The following is a 14,420-nucleotide window of genomic DNA, read 5'->3' on the forward strand; positions in this document are numbered from 1 at the left end:
TACTGTTCCAAAACTCCAACCCTAAAATCAATTAACAAACAAAAATCTAAATCTTCTTGTGTTATTTTTAGATTAGTTTTTATACTTCTTTTGTTTATTGAATATTTAATGTGTTTTATATTTTAAATACATTAGATATATTTTTTATTTAATATCTTTCATAGAGCATTAAACGTAAGAAAAATTTTCAGAATACATAATATTACTAAAAAATCTGACAGAAGAAAGACTATTTTAAAATGAGTTTATAAGAAAAAAAATTATGTTATCATATTTTTTGGCACATTTTCTTAAAATATTTATTATAAAATTATCAATATGTAATAGATTGTAATAAAATAAAAATTAAAAAATCTTTATATTTTTCATTGTTTATTTATTCTTTTAAAATTAAATATAGAAAACAAAGAAAAAGCTAACTTTATTTTCTTTTAATTTTCCTTTCAACAGATTAAAAAAATCATCATCAAGATCAAGGTCACAGGCTGGTACGTTTAAATTCCCCTCGCTGGCTTCAGGTTGTGTCGTACAGGGGGGACAACCAAAATGTTACTGTTTCAAAATCAACGGCGAAGACATCATCCGTACGCGTCCGTCGAGATCTACGCCGCTAAACTTGAGAATCTTGGTTCTCGCCACCGTGTCTGATACGTGTTCGGTCCGCGTTCAAGCTTCTCTCTCAACCTTGATTTTTTCACTAATCAACCATAGATTAAAAACCTAAACCGTAACATTACTCCTAATTAGGGAAAATAATTTTCCTTTTTTCTGTGTGTGGGTTCGTTTTTTTGTTTCTGCGTATTTCGCTGTTTATTTTTTTCAACCACTAAATACGCGGTCCAATTATTCTAATATAATCCCTCTCCTTCCTACTAGGGTTCCAGGCCTCACTTCTCCCCCCATTTCTCTCTTCTCACTTCCTTGTCTTCCTCTCTCTCACCCTTTGAAATTCTCTCACTTCTATTTTAGATTCTCAATTCGTTATTGTTTTTGGTTCACTTGGTTCATATTCAAGCCCAATTTTGGTGTCTCACTTATTGGTTTTCCAATTGGAGTGATTAAAAAGTTGATTTTGGGAAATGGGTATGTGAAGTTTGGTTTTTTGATTTCTGGGTCTTGAAATTGAGGTAAAAAAGTTGTCAAATTGGAGAGAAAATTCGGGGTTTTTTTATTGTGGTTGGAATTTTGGGTACTGGGTCTAAGCGATAGGCATTGGGGGAAGAGAGAGTGAGTTTGTTTAAGTTGCGTTGTGTGCGAGAATGCCTGCGACGGACTACCAAGGTTCGTCTTCTCCTTCATCGTTAACCCATTTTGGCCGTTCAATTCTGAGTCTTCGTCAAGAACAGGTTCACTCCATTTCCATGGAAGGGTCAAGCTTGGAGGCTGAGTTGGAATCCTTTCAGCAACACGTCACTGACCGGTTCCTTGAACTCACTTCGGTTGTTCATGATGATTTGCTTTCGCTCTCGTGGGTTGGGAAGCTCCTTCATTGCTTCCTGTGTTGCCAAGAGGAATTCAAGGCCATTCTCCACAGCCACAGGGCTCAGGTGTTGAGACCCCCATTGGATCGCATGGTGTCTGAATACTTTGAGCGCAGTGTGAAGGCTTTAGATGTTTGCAATGCCATTCGTGACGGTATTGAGCAGATTCGCCAATGGCAGAAGCTGTTGGAGATTGTGCTCTATGCATTGGGGCATCAGAGGAGCATTGGTGAGGGCCAATTTCGTAGAGCCAAGAAGGCCCTCATTGATTTGCACATCGGGATGCTTGATGATCAGGACTCCAACGCATCAATTGCACATCGAAACCGGTCCTTTGGCCGCAGCACTGGTAGCAGAGACAGTCATAGTCATGGTAACAATCATAGCAATAATAATACCTATCACCATCGGTCATTGGGGCATTTTCGATCACTTTCGTGGAGTGTTTCTCGGACTTGGTCTGCTGCTAGGCAGCTCCAAGCAATTGGGAACAACATTTATCCACCTAAGGCAAATGAGCTTATGGCTTCTGGTGGCCTTGCAATGCCTGTGTTCATCATGAATTCGATCCTGTTGTTTGTGATGTTGGCACTTGTGGCTGCAATTCCGTGCCAGGACCGTGGATTACATGTCCATTTTACCATTCCCAGGAATTACTCCTGGGCTGCTGCAATCCTCTCACTTCACGAAAGGATCATGGAGGAGTCGAAGAAACGGGAGCGGAAGAATTCTTGTGGCTTGCTTAAGGAGATTCATCAGATTGAGAAATGTGCTAGAGTGATGAATGATTTGGCTGATTCTGTCCACTTCCCATTGACGGAGGGGAAAGAACGAGAGGTTAGACAGATAGTGCAGGAGGTTTCACAAGTCTGTGATGCTTTGAAAGGTGGACTAGACCCTTTGGAGCGCCAAGTGAGGGATGTCTTCCATAGAATTGTGCGCAGCCGAACAGAAGGGCTTGACTCACTTGGCAGGCCAAGCAATGCTGAGTAACTTGTTGCCCCCATCTTTTATTTGTGGGTGCTGTGATGAAAATAGAAACTGAGATGATATCATAGCCTAATTATGCTTCCATAGAAATGGAAGACTACGAAATGAAGAAGCAAACAATCAATGGAGATAATAAGTGGAAGAATGACAAAGGCTGGTGATTTGAAATGAAGATGATGCCACCACGTGAAGTGGTAAGGTGGAGGATTCTTGTACCTAAAAATCACAAAAAATGTATAGAATGTAGGATATTTGACGCGGATCCTTGAGGTCTGTTTTGCTTTCCTCTCCTCTTGATTTTGTCTCGTGATGTTCAATTTTCTTTGTAACTTGCTGCATCCTCATTGTAGCTTATTTTGTTTATGAATATGTGTTAGATAAATCTCCTTTTGGTTCATATACTTATATCTGTGTTTGGAAGAGCAGATTATTGTAAAATCTTGACTTCCGTTGGAGTCTTGGGATTGTTTAATTTTTTTCATTAAACTCTAAAGACTAGCTGTAAAAAAGGACATATAAGTCGATCAAATTTTGAGTTAATTCTGTCTCCATTAGACTGCTTGTGTTATATTTTTCTTCCATTATCATTCGCAGACTTGAATTGTTAATCGCATTGACGATGGTCGAGTATATTGTCCTGTTCCGTCTTTACATGTTACAACCTTTCTTATCAAAATATGGTCTTACAAAGATTTTTCTGTAGCATGTGGGCTTTAATACAATCAAAATCAAATTTTCAAGGCAAAAATATAACACAGACCAGTGTCTCACTTATCACAGAGTAAACCTGTTATTTGGGGTATTGAAAGTATTACCATTTGCCGCAACCTTTTAGTGTTGTAGATGAATCTTTAATACGTTTTGAGTTTGCAGTCAAGTCATTGAAGTGGGTGGACTTTGACCTGGCTTATTGCCATCCAGAATTGAATTTCTTGGAAAGATGACACTAGTTCCTGATCAAGGTAAAATTTGTTGGCCAGATGTCAATGCATTATTTTTTATTCTTTATGGCATCTCATAAACTCGTCAGGATTTGGCTTTGGCGTAACATTTGTGCTAGAACTTGAAAGTGTTTACAAGGTTTTTCTGACGGTTTGTCTCTCAATTTCAGCAGTAAAATGTCAGTTTTTTGTTCAGCGAGTAGGGTAATGCTATAATATATTGTTTTTATTATTTGATTGAACATCAATTTTTTTTCTCATGTTATCATAATAATTACAATCTATTCTTATGTCTTTTAAGTGTCATTGAAGCAATTTTATTCAAACGTTAGGGCATGCAATTTATATGTGGGTATTGCCTTCATGATGATTTCTACAAGTATATCTTTATCTATCTGTATCCACATGCTATGTCTGCAACTTGTGCGTAGGTTTAGAAGAACTTGTGATTTTTGCTTCTGTAGCAAACTATTGTCTTTCCAGCTCAATACAATGTGAATACATTGAGAAACGAAATGGTTTGCTCTTGATTATGTTATGTAGTTTTAAATAAAAGAATAAAATTCTATGGGATACCATAGAACTTAGAAGAACTAAAGTTAAAGGTATGCCCCTTTAATTCTAGCAAGTTGATGTTGTACAGGCTAATAACTGCTTTTGAAAATAGCTCAGTGCCCACCTTAGAGTGTGTTACGTATATGGTGGTTGAATGAGGTCCACTCAACTCTGGCAATTGATTGACGAATTAGTCTATTCAACAAGTTGCCCAAAAAACAAAACTACTCAACACCAATTATTTTTGTACCTTAATGTCCAATCTCTTTCTATTTCACTTTTCACTTTTATTAACCATGAATAATTAATAAACAAACAAAATAATATTAAAAATTACGGTAAGAATATATTGATAATATTAAATATATTTTTAATATTTTTTAGTTTTATTTTTTAAAATTAGTGTCCTAAAAACTATATTTACCAAAATCATTTCTATAATAAAGCACCACAGCTAAAAAGATTTGAACGTTAACACGTGTTATTTAATGAAAATGCTTATTTAAGATATACCTTTTTACCATGTCATCGTCTTACTCAAATAAATCCACTAATATATTTAACCCTAATGTGACCTAATATCCTTACATATATATTTTTTATATATTTTAATCTATTCTTTGTTTGCAAAGGAATTTTCATAAGCAATTTATAGCGGTTCAAACAGTTAAAAATTAAGTTTGAAAATTTCTTTGCAAATAAAGAGTGATATTATAAAGCATTTTTTTATTTATTTTGAACTGCCAAAAAATTACTGTCACAAAATAACAATACTACATTTGATCTTATATATAAAAAATAATTACCTAATTCATCAAGATCAATAAAAATAATTAGTTTAATTAATTTATCATAAATTTTGATTTTATTTCAAAACTGCTCAAGACATAAGCATATGCTCTGGTGGTGCTTCTGCTTCATATATCATTGACCACCTCCACAAAGACTGCTCAGCCAAACCCAATCTTGGAGGCTTTAGCCTTCTCTTCCCCTTTTCTTCAGATACTCCTATTAAGGGACTGTCCGGTGTAGCCTTCTTTTATTTTCAAAAGTAAAAGATAATATATATATATATATATATATATATATATATATATATATATTACCAGCCCTTTTTTTGGGTCATTTTGCAGTGCAAACCTATAGTTCTAGGTTTTGTAGATGGGTAGCAAATATGTAATGGGTTGCAAGAGAGTTCTGGATCAATTATTGGGCCTGTTTTACTTAAGTAGTCAAGTATAGGCAACCCATTGAACAAAATCTTATTTTTTTATTTTATTTTTTATTTTTATCACGACATGAGATCTCCAATAGGACCAACACCATGACATAGCTGAAATGCTTCAAGAATTCGGAAGATTCAACATTGGTTTCCACCTGATCGCTTCAAGTTCATATTTGTCAATTTTACATCAATGACGTCTGCCAAATTGTATACACTATATGATATACGTTTGTGTTATGTGAGCTCATGTGGCTTCTCACTAAATGATTTGAATATTCCACTTCCTCTGGTGTTCATATGCAAGATATTCTGAAAGTATTTTCTGAAGTTTGCCTTGTGGTCGTGGTCATCTAATAATGTGCCAATATTTTTATTTTTTTTGTACTTTAATTAAAATCATATTAATTCAGTACAATTGCCTTACCTGAAGAGTAGAGAGATGCAATATTAGTATGGTTACAGCCTTACAGGTGTCATAATAATTTCTAGAGTTTGCCTTAATGAGAGATTCAGTTCAGTGGACCACCAATTGTTTTTGCTAGAGTATTCATCAACTTATTTATCATGCCAACTTAAATGTATTCTCCATCAGTATGTGTAGAACTTTAGATATACTAGTAGTACTTTATAGGAGGAGACACCCAAAAATAAATAAATAAACATCTTTGAATCAAACTTAAATTAACTCTTTCTCTACTACGATCGGGTCCCCAAGCAATAAAAACAAAATTTAACTCTTTCTGGCTCTAATATAGTTTATTACAAGAAATATTAGAGTTACAAGCAAAGTTGATCCTCCAAAAACCAAAGGAGGACAAGGTGTCCATGGTTTTTCTGGCTTCTTCACTGGAGGTGTTTCCTCTTCACTCTTATCTGGCACACTTTCCTCTGGCTCTGGTGTCACACTATCAACAACATTTTCTAGTACACTTGGCTCTGCTACTTCTTCATTCACCTCCTCAATTTCTCTATTTCCTTTCCCCACTTCTGTTTTTGGCATCACAATTGTCAAAACTTCATCCCCTTCGTTATACTTAGCTTTGATCCAATCCAAAACCACCCCATCAGGAATACCAAACTTCTTCTCAAACCCTATGGTTTTCAGCTCTTTCTTGAACGGTATCATTTGCATTTCCTGCACCTCCTTCTCCCCACTCACCGAAATCTCACTACCATCTTTATTGATATTGATGCCAATATCCTCCTTCTTATATCCTGCATTTGCACGTTAAGATAATATTATGTATGTTAAGTAAGAAGGTAACTTGAACAATATTTTCCACGTAAATTAAAATCAACTTATGCATCTCAGATGAAAGAGCTTCTATAAACATTGAAGTATATATATATATATATATATATAGAGAGAGAGAGAGAGAGAGAGAGAGACTTAATTCATTTTACTTCCTTAAATCAGTGCTTAACAAAGAATAACTATAAAATTTGAGAGTGAAAAAACCTTTAAGATGTGCAGTGAGGATGAGCTTTGCATCGGTTTCTTTAGACAAGAAGACAGGTCCTGATCTGTCTTTGGCAAACTGAAAATCAGAAACGGAAGTGCTATCATATCTGGTTCTTGTGATCTTTAGCCCCAACTCAACCTCCATGATCCTTAATTTTTCCTGAAAACAATGGAACCTTGCCAAAGGTTTCAATTTTTTGTTTTTATTTGAGTAGACATGACGGCGAGCAATTTTTAGAGTATCCGAGTATAGTTTTGTGGCTCCAAGAACAAAACTGTGACAAGTAAAGCACTTATTCATTCCTTCACTATATGTGCATATGGGCAAAGCTGCTATAACGTTGGTGGGTTGCTTTACTGTTACTATTCCTATTTTTTATTGCCTTTGAGGGAATCCAATCTGCTATTGCTTTTGGACACTTTCATAAAGCGTAGAGTATTATTATACAGTAGTACAATTTCATAAAATTCGATCTGAAGTGGTTGAGAATGTGAGTTATTCTTACCTTAATTGCTCGAATTTAAGCCTTATAGATTTTTAAGTATCTAACTGCGTCCTTATATATATATAAAAGAAACCATTTATCTATTCACCGACTAACTCTTGTATCACGATGGACGCAGCTTTACTAGAGGAATTTGTTTGATCATCACTAAAATAGACCTTATTGCTGAAGCCGTTCACTCGATTAAATCTTGTTTCATGAGGTTGTTTTGGAAAAATTAAGATTCATGAGAAGAGAAATCATAGGTGAGGGGAGAGAGTGAGGTGAAACGAAACAAGCGAAGAGTATTGTTTGAAAAAGTAAGGTTATTAGAGTAATTTTGCACCTTATATCCCACCATATTAATCATTATACGGGGATATTGAACCTTTTATTCCCAATATTTACATTTTACGAAAACAGTAGTGCAATTACACAATTTAGCTTAACTATTGGGCCAAAATCTATGAAGCCTTACATCCCAAATGGATTGGGTTACTTTTGGGCTCATTCCCTAGCTACCGGCCAGGGTTGCAAAACATTTAAGTGTAGTATATTTTTGGTTACGGCCGATGATATTTATATCTCTCTTTATTAATAAAAATATACCTCCCTTCTATATTTTCAATAAATTTCCTAAAATATCCTGTACGCTATTTAGGTGTAGAATTTTTTTGGTTACAACATTTAAGTGTCAGTATTCGGTATATGGTGCAGGACAAGGTTTGAAATAGTGGTCTACAACCCTAATTGTAATTGCAATATTATTGTTGTGGTAGTGTTCATAATCGTATCAGCTCGCAATTGCGGTGTGATTTTTAATCACATGAAATACCACAATGTAGCTGCAATGGAGCCTTAACAGCGTTCTATTCCAATTTTTTTTTGTCAAAATTAAATTAAGTTTAGATTTCAATATTCTATTTTGAACTTCTAAGTGTTATGTTATAATAAAAGATATGTCAAAAATTAGAATAATTGTAAAATTATCTTTTATATTAAGTGTAAATATATAATAATAATTGCATACCACATCAGCCGCAATCCGCATCGCAAGCATCACAATAGGTGCAATCATAGTTTAAAACCATGGTATAGGGGTTGATTATACAAGTTCAGAAAGGGGAATGCCCTTGAATTGAATCCGGAGTATCTGGTGTCCGTAGTTGTCTACTTGTGATTATTAATTAATACTTTGATATTAGTTAAATCAATGAACTGTGACCTAGTAGCGTGTTTTTGAAGTCACAAGCTTTCCCGAATAAATGGGGAAGACATGTTTGGTAGAAGCGTGGCGATTAGATGGAAATGTGAAAGTTGTCTTGTCCCAACCCAATCTCCATCAGTCGGTGAGATGGATTGTTCATTGCCCCAATTAAGAACCTCTGTGATCTAGGTCAATCAATTTTAAGGTTTGTAGTGATTATTTTCAACTTTCATTAATATCCACGTTGCACCCACTGCGTGTGTGTTCATTGTACGTAGCACACATGTCCATCACTTGCTGAATGTATGCGAGTGATTGCCAGTGACTTCTCCATCGCTTTCCTTTGAACTATTCGTGTAGTAATAGATGAAGTTCATAATTAGAAATAAATATACTAGTTTATAATGTTTGAAGAAAATTTTGGTTTTAAACATATTAAGAGATCTTACTAGTTTATATAATAAATTCTTCAAAATAAATTATTTTTATCTAATAATCAAAATAGATTTTAAAAAATCAATGCATGTAAAAAAGACTAAGAAAATATTCAGGTTATTAAACGGCATGCAATGGTTATTTTTATATTATTATTTAATTATAAACTATTATGTGTATGCCGATATTGTAAGTTTTTATAATATTATTTCAAAAGTTATATTTAAATAAATTCTAGTTAATTAATAATGTAAAGACGAAAATGAAATTATTCTTTTTGTCGTAAGAATTGAAGGTGTTTCTGAAAAAAGAAACATCTGCAATGTGCGTGACTTGTTGTATGATGGTAATGATCAGTAGTAGTTTGGTATTGGTGTGGCATATCACAAAATGAAACATTTTGTTTTTTGACAAGAAGATATTCTGGAATGAAGCTACTGAATATTCTGTGGCAATAGAGATGATCCCAGTGATTATATGGAATAGATCAGCAGGTGGATTGAATAAATCGGGTGGGTCAAATGAGATGGCTATAGAGGCGAGTGGAGTAGATAAGGTGAGTAACTATTACCAGTACACACGGATATTGAATTAAGTCCGATTCAGCAATAATATGTCATTAGAGGCTAGAACAGGTTAAAATGGAACTGATTGAGTTGCATCCATTTAAGTTAATTTTGAATTTGTAATCTAAATGGAACCAATTTAATTAAAAACGGTTTGGATAAAATAAAAAATTGAACGGCCAAATAAGAGAATTCTATCATAAACGGCTAAGAGGAATCACAGGAAGTGCCTCACCTCAAAGCCAAAAAGAATACATATAGTGCTTTGTAGTATAACATAAATGTGAAGACCATATACCGTTATAACCACACAGCAGAAAATTTAAGAAAAAATAATTCAGCTTAACAGTTATGCACTGACACTTGTGTAAAACCGTATATAAAACTATTCTATATTATGAGTGCACAATCATTTTTTCTTAAAAAAGTACTAAGATATAATGCTAATTAAATATTGAGATAGAGAAAAGTTTGTTTGCTAATTTTATAATAAAAATAATGCTACTAACTAAATTTAGTAATATTTAAATTATTTTATTATGCTTCGAGTATATCTGTATATGTATTCTCGGGAATTATTCACATGCACACATAGATAATTTTCATGGCTATATATAAATTTATCTATATAAATTAAATATAGATCGATAAGTAAATTGACTTGAGTTGATCGCTTGAACTTTAAACTGAACTTGTATATAAAAAATTGTTTAAACTTAACTCAATTATGTAAATGATCAGTAAACCTTGAATTACTTGATTTTAGACTTGGCTTATTAACTTGATTACTTTTTCTTTATTGCATTTCTAGCTCCTTAAATAAAATTTTGTTTCTTAACTTAGTAGTAAACACCCTCATGTTAAAAATGTAAGGTTAAAATCGTAACAAAACTTATAAACATTACTTAATTAAGATTGAAATAAATTGTTGATGATGAAAATGGTGGATTAATTTCTTTTAAAAAAATTAGTATAAACTATTAAGATTGATATTAGTCAGAGGTTTAATTGCATTTTTAAGTCTTTCTGGACTCGATTGCACAATTTTTAGTTCCGGATGCTTTAATTAAATTTGAGGTGGGAGAGATATCAGGTGGGTCGGTGATTCTTAAGGAAAAGCAAGTTTGGTGCATGTATGGTATTGAGCTAGGCTTATGCAATCTGAGAGTTTGTAAAGAGATAGAGAGAAAGTTTTTAGTGTGTGTGTGGCGTGAAATCAGGGGGAGAGTGTGATAGTGAAACGTTTGTTTACAAATTAATGGAAAATATTTGATAGACATCTTAGTGTTATCTATCCTCTAGAGACAGAAAAAAAGAAAATAATATAAATATAATAAATTTATGATGTAATAAAAATAAAAAATCTTGATAGAATATGTAAAATAAAAAATAATTCATATATCATTACTCCAAATTAAATGTTGAGGGAGCTGCGTGAGTTTCTTACTGAAAGTATAAGAGGGTGAGAGAATGTAAATGTCTAATGTATAAGTGAATCTGAATGGAAACATGGGTGATTGATGAATGACACATCCAGTTTATTACCAACAATTTAAGAGAACCAAACATTTGGATAGTGATTAAATAAAATGAATAGGGTTTGCAAACCAAACATTTATTTTAACCAATTGATTAAATTTATATAATTTTCATTTTGGATGACAAAAAAAAAGGGTTTTGAAGGAAAAGCAAAGATTCTATTTTTAAATTAAGAGGATTATACAATATTAAATGGCACAATGAAAAATGTTTTATGATAAAGCAATTAATTCACAATCAATATAGTGGCTGCGCATCTTGTAGTAACAGAAAGTAAAAACCCAGCTACTTTAATTAGATGTTCAATTTTGCTCTTAAAAAAAATATAGATGTTCAATTTTAACTATAATTTACATTTTTTACATATACGTAGCTTATGTTCAACAGAATTGACGAATCGACTGTTTCTAAATAAGTGCACGTATGGTGTACTTGATGAATAAGATAAAAAAAAATTCTTTCAAACTCCTATTTTTTTAATGAAATTATTCATCACAACTATCACTTTACCACTCTTTCTTTCTTTCTTTTTTTTCCTCTCTTTCTTCTCAATTTATACACTCCTAATTCAAGATCTGTTGAAAAATACTTCTATGATCGATAAGATAAATCAAGTAATCTCAAACCATTTGAGTATATATTATTTTATGTACTTAACACTTAACACAGTACACATGCATATATAGAGCAACACATTTCAAGGAAACATTCTCCAAACCATACTGATCTCCCAAAATAAACTGGAAGATGATTAACTTAAAGACACACATATATATATAAGCCAAAAGCATATATATATATAAGACAAGTAGAAGGAATATGCTCATAATTGGTTGCTTATGCTTCAGCCAAAGAGATGGTGGTGCTTCTTTCCATGAGCTTCCTCATCTTGCTCCTTTGCTTCCTTTTTCTCATGATGTTCATGGAAGGCAAACCCACCAGATCCCACTGCAGCTGCTGCTGCAACCTCCTCTTCTATCTTGTGCCTGTGAGCATGCTCTGGGTCTTTCTCTGCCTTGTGCTTCTCATGCTATATATCAAACCAATTGCAACAAAACAAAATTTCAATTATTTTAAGTTGTTTCCTTTCAAACATACGGTGAAAATTGAAAATGACAACTTATATGTGTGATGATAATTTGTTATAATAAAATTGTTACCTCTCTATTCACAAATATTTAAATAAATTTAATTATTTAATGAGTATCAAAAGAGAAATACACACAGAAGTCTAGCTTGCCCTTGTCATATGTAAATGAGTTTAATTTATATATATATAATGTGAATTAATCATAAATCATTCTAAATACTATATTTTTTAGAATAAATGACAAAATTATTATCCATAACATTGTAATCAATTGATAGTGTAAAAATACTTTATATTGCCATTAAATTTGAATTATCTTATATTTAAATTAGAAATGAGAGAAACGGTAAATTCTTTGTCTAATTCAACTTACTAATACAAAAATTATAAAATGATTTTAAAATAAAAAGACGTATTAAAATGAAAAATATGATATTTCAAAAACATATCAAAATGAAAAATAATACTACTATCAAACATCAAACATCTATAAAACTGCATCTAAATTTTTGTCCTTGTAATCAACCTTTAGTTTTTTGAAATTTCAGAACCACAAGACCATAAAACTAAACGTATATATCCATAACCAAATGAATTGAAAAAAATAATTAATATGCTGAAATTAAAATTAAATGTTTGAATATTATGAGAATTTAATTTTTTATGAAAACAATTCTTAAATAAATTTTATTTAATTTTCCGTCGAAATGAAAAGGTTAATTAAGAACAAATAAATGCTTTAGTGCATACATACATTAATTTACAATCATTTTCATGTTAACTTAGTGAAAATATATTATATATATAAAAAGCAAATTAATAATAATGGTAAAGAAGATTACCAAGGCGTAAGCAGCAGCAGATGCAGCACCTAACTCACCAAGGTGCTCAAGATGCTTGTGGTGCTTCTCTTCCTTCTTATAGTCAACCTCATCATCATACCCACCACCACTTGTTTTGCTGTACCCACCATCAGTGGTAGTGTCAGGGTACACACCACCACCACCAGCGGCGCCATAGCCACCACTTGGTTTGCCGTAGCCACCATCAGTGACGTCAGAGTATCCACCACCACCAGCGCCATAGCCACCAGAAGTCTCATCAATGCCACCAGAATAACCTGTTTTCTTGTACCCACCTTCATAGCCACCACCAGAAGCTGGCTCATCACTAGAATAAGATGTTTTGTTGTAACCACCTTCATAGCCACCGCCAGAAGACTCATACGATGGCTTGTTGAAACCAGAGTCATAGTCATCAGAAGGCTTGGAATATGATGTGTTGTCGTAACCAGTATCGGTTTCTACTGGCTTATTATCCTCGTCCTTGTGGTGGTGGAAGAGGCGGTGCTTGTGGTGTTTCTCTTCGGCCATTGGTAGTTGTGAGGGATAATTAATTAGTCAAGGGATGGATGGAGAAGAAAGTAGGAAAAAGTGATTATGGAAATGGGTTTAAGGTGGGATGTGATATTTGGGGAAGGACTAGTTGCCTATTTATAAAGTGTTGGTGATGATCATCATGTTAGACATGCTGCTTAAGTTCCTGCTTTTTTGGTAGGGCATTAAATTATCCTTGGAACATTGAAAATATATAGGTCCTACTATGCTTTATGATTTTTTCCCCTAATGTGTATTTACCGGTGTTTAACTTTGCATGAATAATATTATTTTTTCTTAACCTTCTATTTTTATAGTGAAAAAGAGATTTTGATTAATTTAAAATTTAATTAAAAAATAAATAAAATTTGATTGAAAATTATTTTTATCAATGATCAAATTTAAATATTACATAAATGATTTAATCTTAACTTTGATATATTAATCATATATATACCATTATACCGTATATACACATCCTTTTGTTGAAATTAGTTATATAATTTTAGGTATTGAAAATAAAAGATAAAAGAGAATAAAACATGGAATTTATATTAATTAAGATGTAAATATAGATGTGTTTGATAAGAAAACATGATAACAAATTCTAAGGGGTTTGTCTAATTGATCCAAGTAAAAATAGAGTTAAATAACCCCATATTCAACAAGTAATAAAATTTAGGTAATTATTTTATTTTGAATTCAATCTTTAATCTTATGATTATCATATTTTATGTTTCATAATTAATTTCTCTTTCATATTATTTATGTGTAAAATTAAAACTTTGTAATTGTTAATAAGTTAATAATTAAAATTATATTAAAATACATAAATATATATGTAATAAGATATGAAAATCTTAATAACTATTTTTTAATCATTATATTCTTTATTCACCTTAGAAAAAATATATATGGCTGTAATTTTAATTTTTATAATCTTTATCTATAAATTTTAATTAAAATTTAACCTTTTTATTCATAATTTTTAACTAAAATTTATAATGAAAATGTTAGAAAAATATTTTAAGTGTTATACTCATAAGTTGTAAAATATATAAATGAAAA

General features: G+C 32.2%; 3 protein-coding genes across 3 annotated transcripts; 1 reads left to right on the forward strand and 2 right to left on the reverse strand.

Moving 5' to 3' along the window:
• Positions 1 to 788: 788 nt before the first annotated feature.
• LOC114403130 (UPF0496 protein 4-like) lies at positions 789 to 3,011 on the forward strand. Its single transcript, XM_028365897.1, has one exon. It carries the CDS (start codon positions 1,260 to 1,262, stop codon positions 2,472 to 2,474), a length of 1,215 nt encoding a protein of 404 aa, XP_028221698.1. The 5' UTR covers positions 789 to 1,259; the 3' UTR covers positions 2,475 to 3,011.
• Positions 3,012 to 5,840: 2,829 nt separating this feature from the next.
• LOC114402908 lies at positions 5,841 to 7,198 on the reverse strand. Its single transcript, XM_028365595.1, has 2 exons — positions 6,652 to 7,198; positions 5,841 to 6,407 (listed from the first exon to the last, which is right to left on the reverse strand). Exons 1-2 carry the CDS (start codon positions 6,953 to 6,955, stop codon positions 5,923 to 5,925), a joined length of 789 nt encoding a protein of 262 aa, XP_028221396.1. The 5' UTR covers positions 6,956 to 7,198; the 3' UTR covers positions 5,841 to 5,922.
• Positions 7,199 to 11,492: 4,294 nt separating this feature from the next.
• On the reverse strand, positions 11,493 to 13,534 carry LOC114403567 (abscisic stress-ripening protein 5-like). The gene is made up of 2 exons (XM_028366588.1): positions 12,819 to 13,534; positions 11,493 to 11,916 (listed from the first exon to the last, which is right to left on the reverse strand). Exons 1-2 carry the CDS (start codon positions 13,347 to 13,349, stop codon positions 11,731 to 11,733), a joined length of 717 nt encoding a protein of 238 aa, XP_028222389.1. The 5' UTR covers positions 13,350 to 13,534; the 3' UTR covers positions 11,493 to 11,730.
• Positions 13,535 to 14,420: the final 886 nt, after the last annotated feature.

Source organism: Glycine soja, chromosome 20 (genome assembly GCF_004193775.1).
Source record: "Glycine soja cultivar W05 chromosome 20, ASM419377v2, whole genome shotgun sequence".
Taxonomy (NCBI): domain Eukaryota; kingdom Viridiplantae; phylum Streptophyta; class Magnoliopsida; order Fabales; family Fabaceae; genus Glycine; species Glycine soja.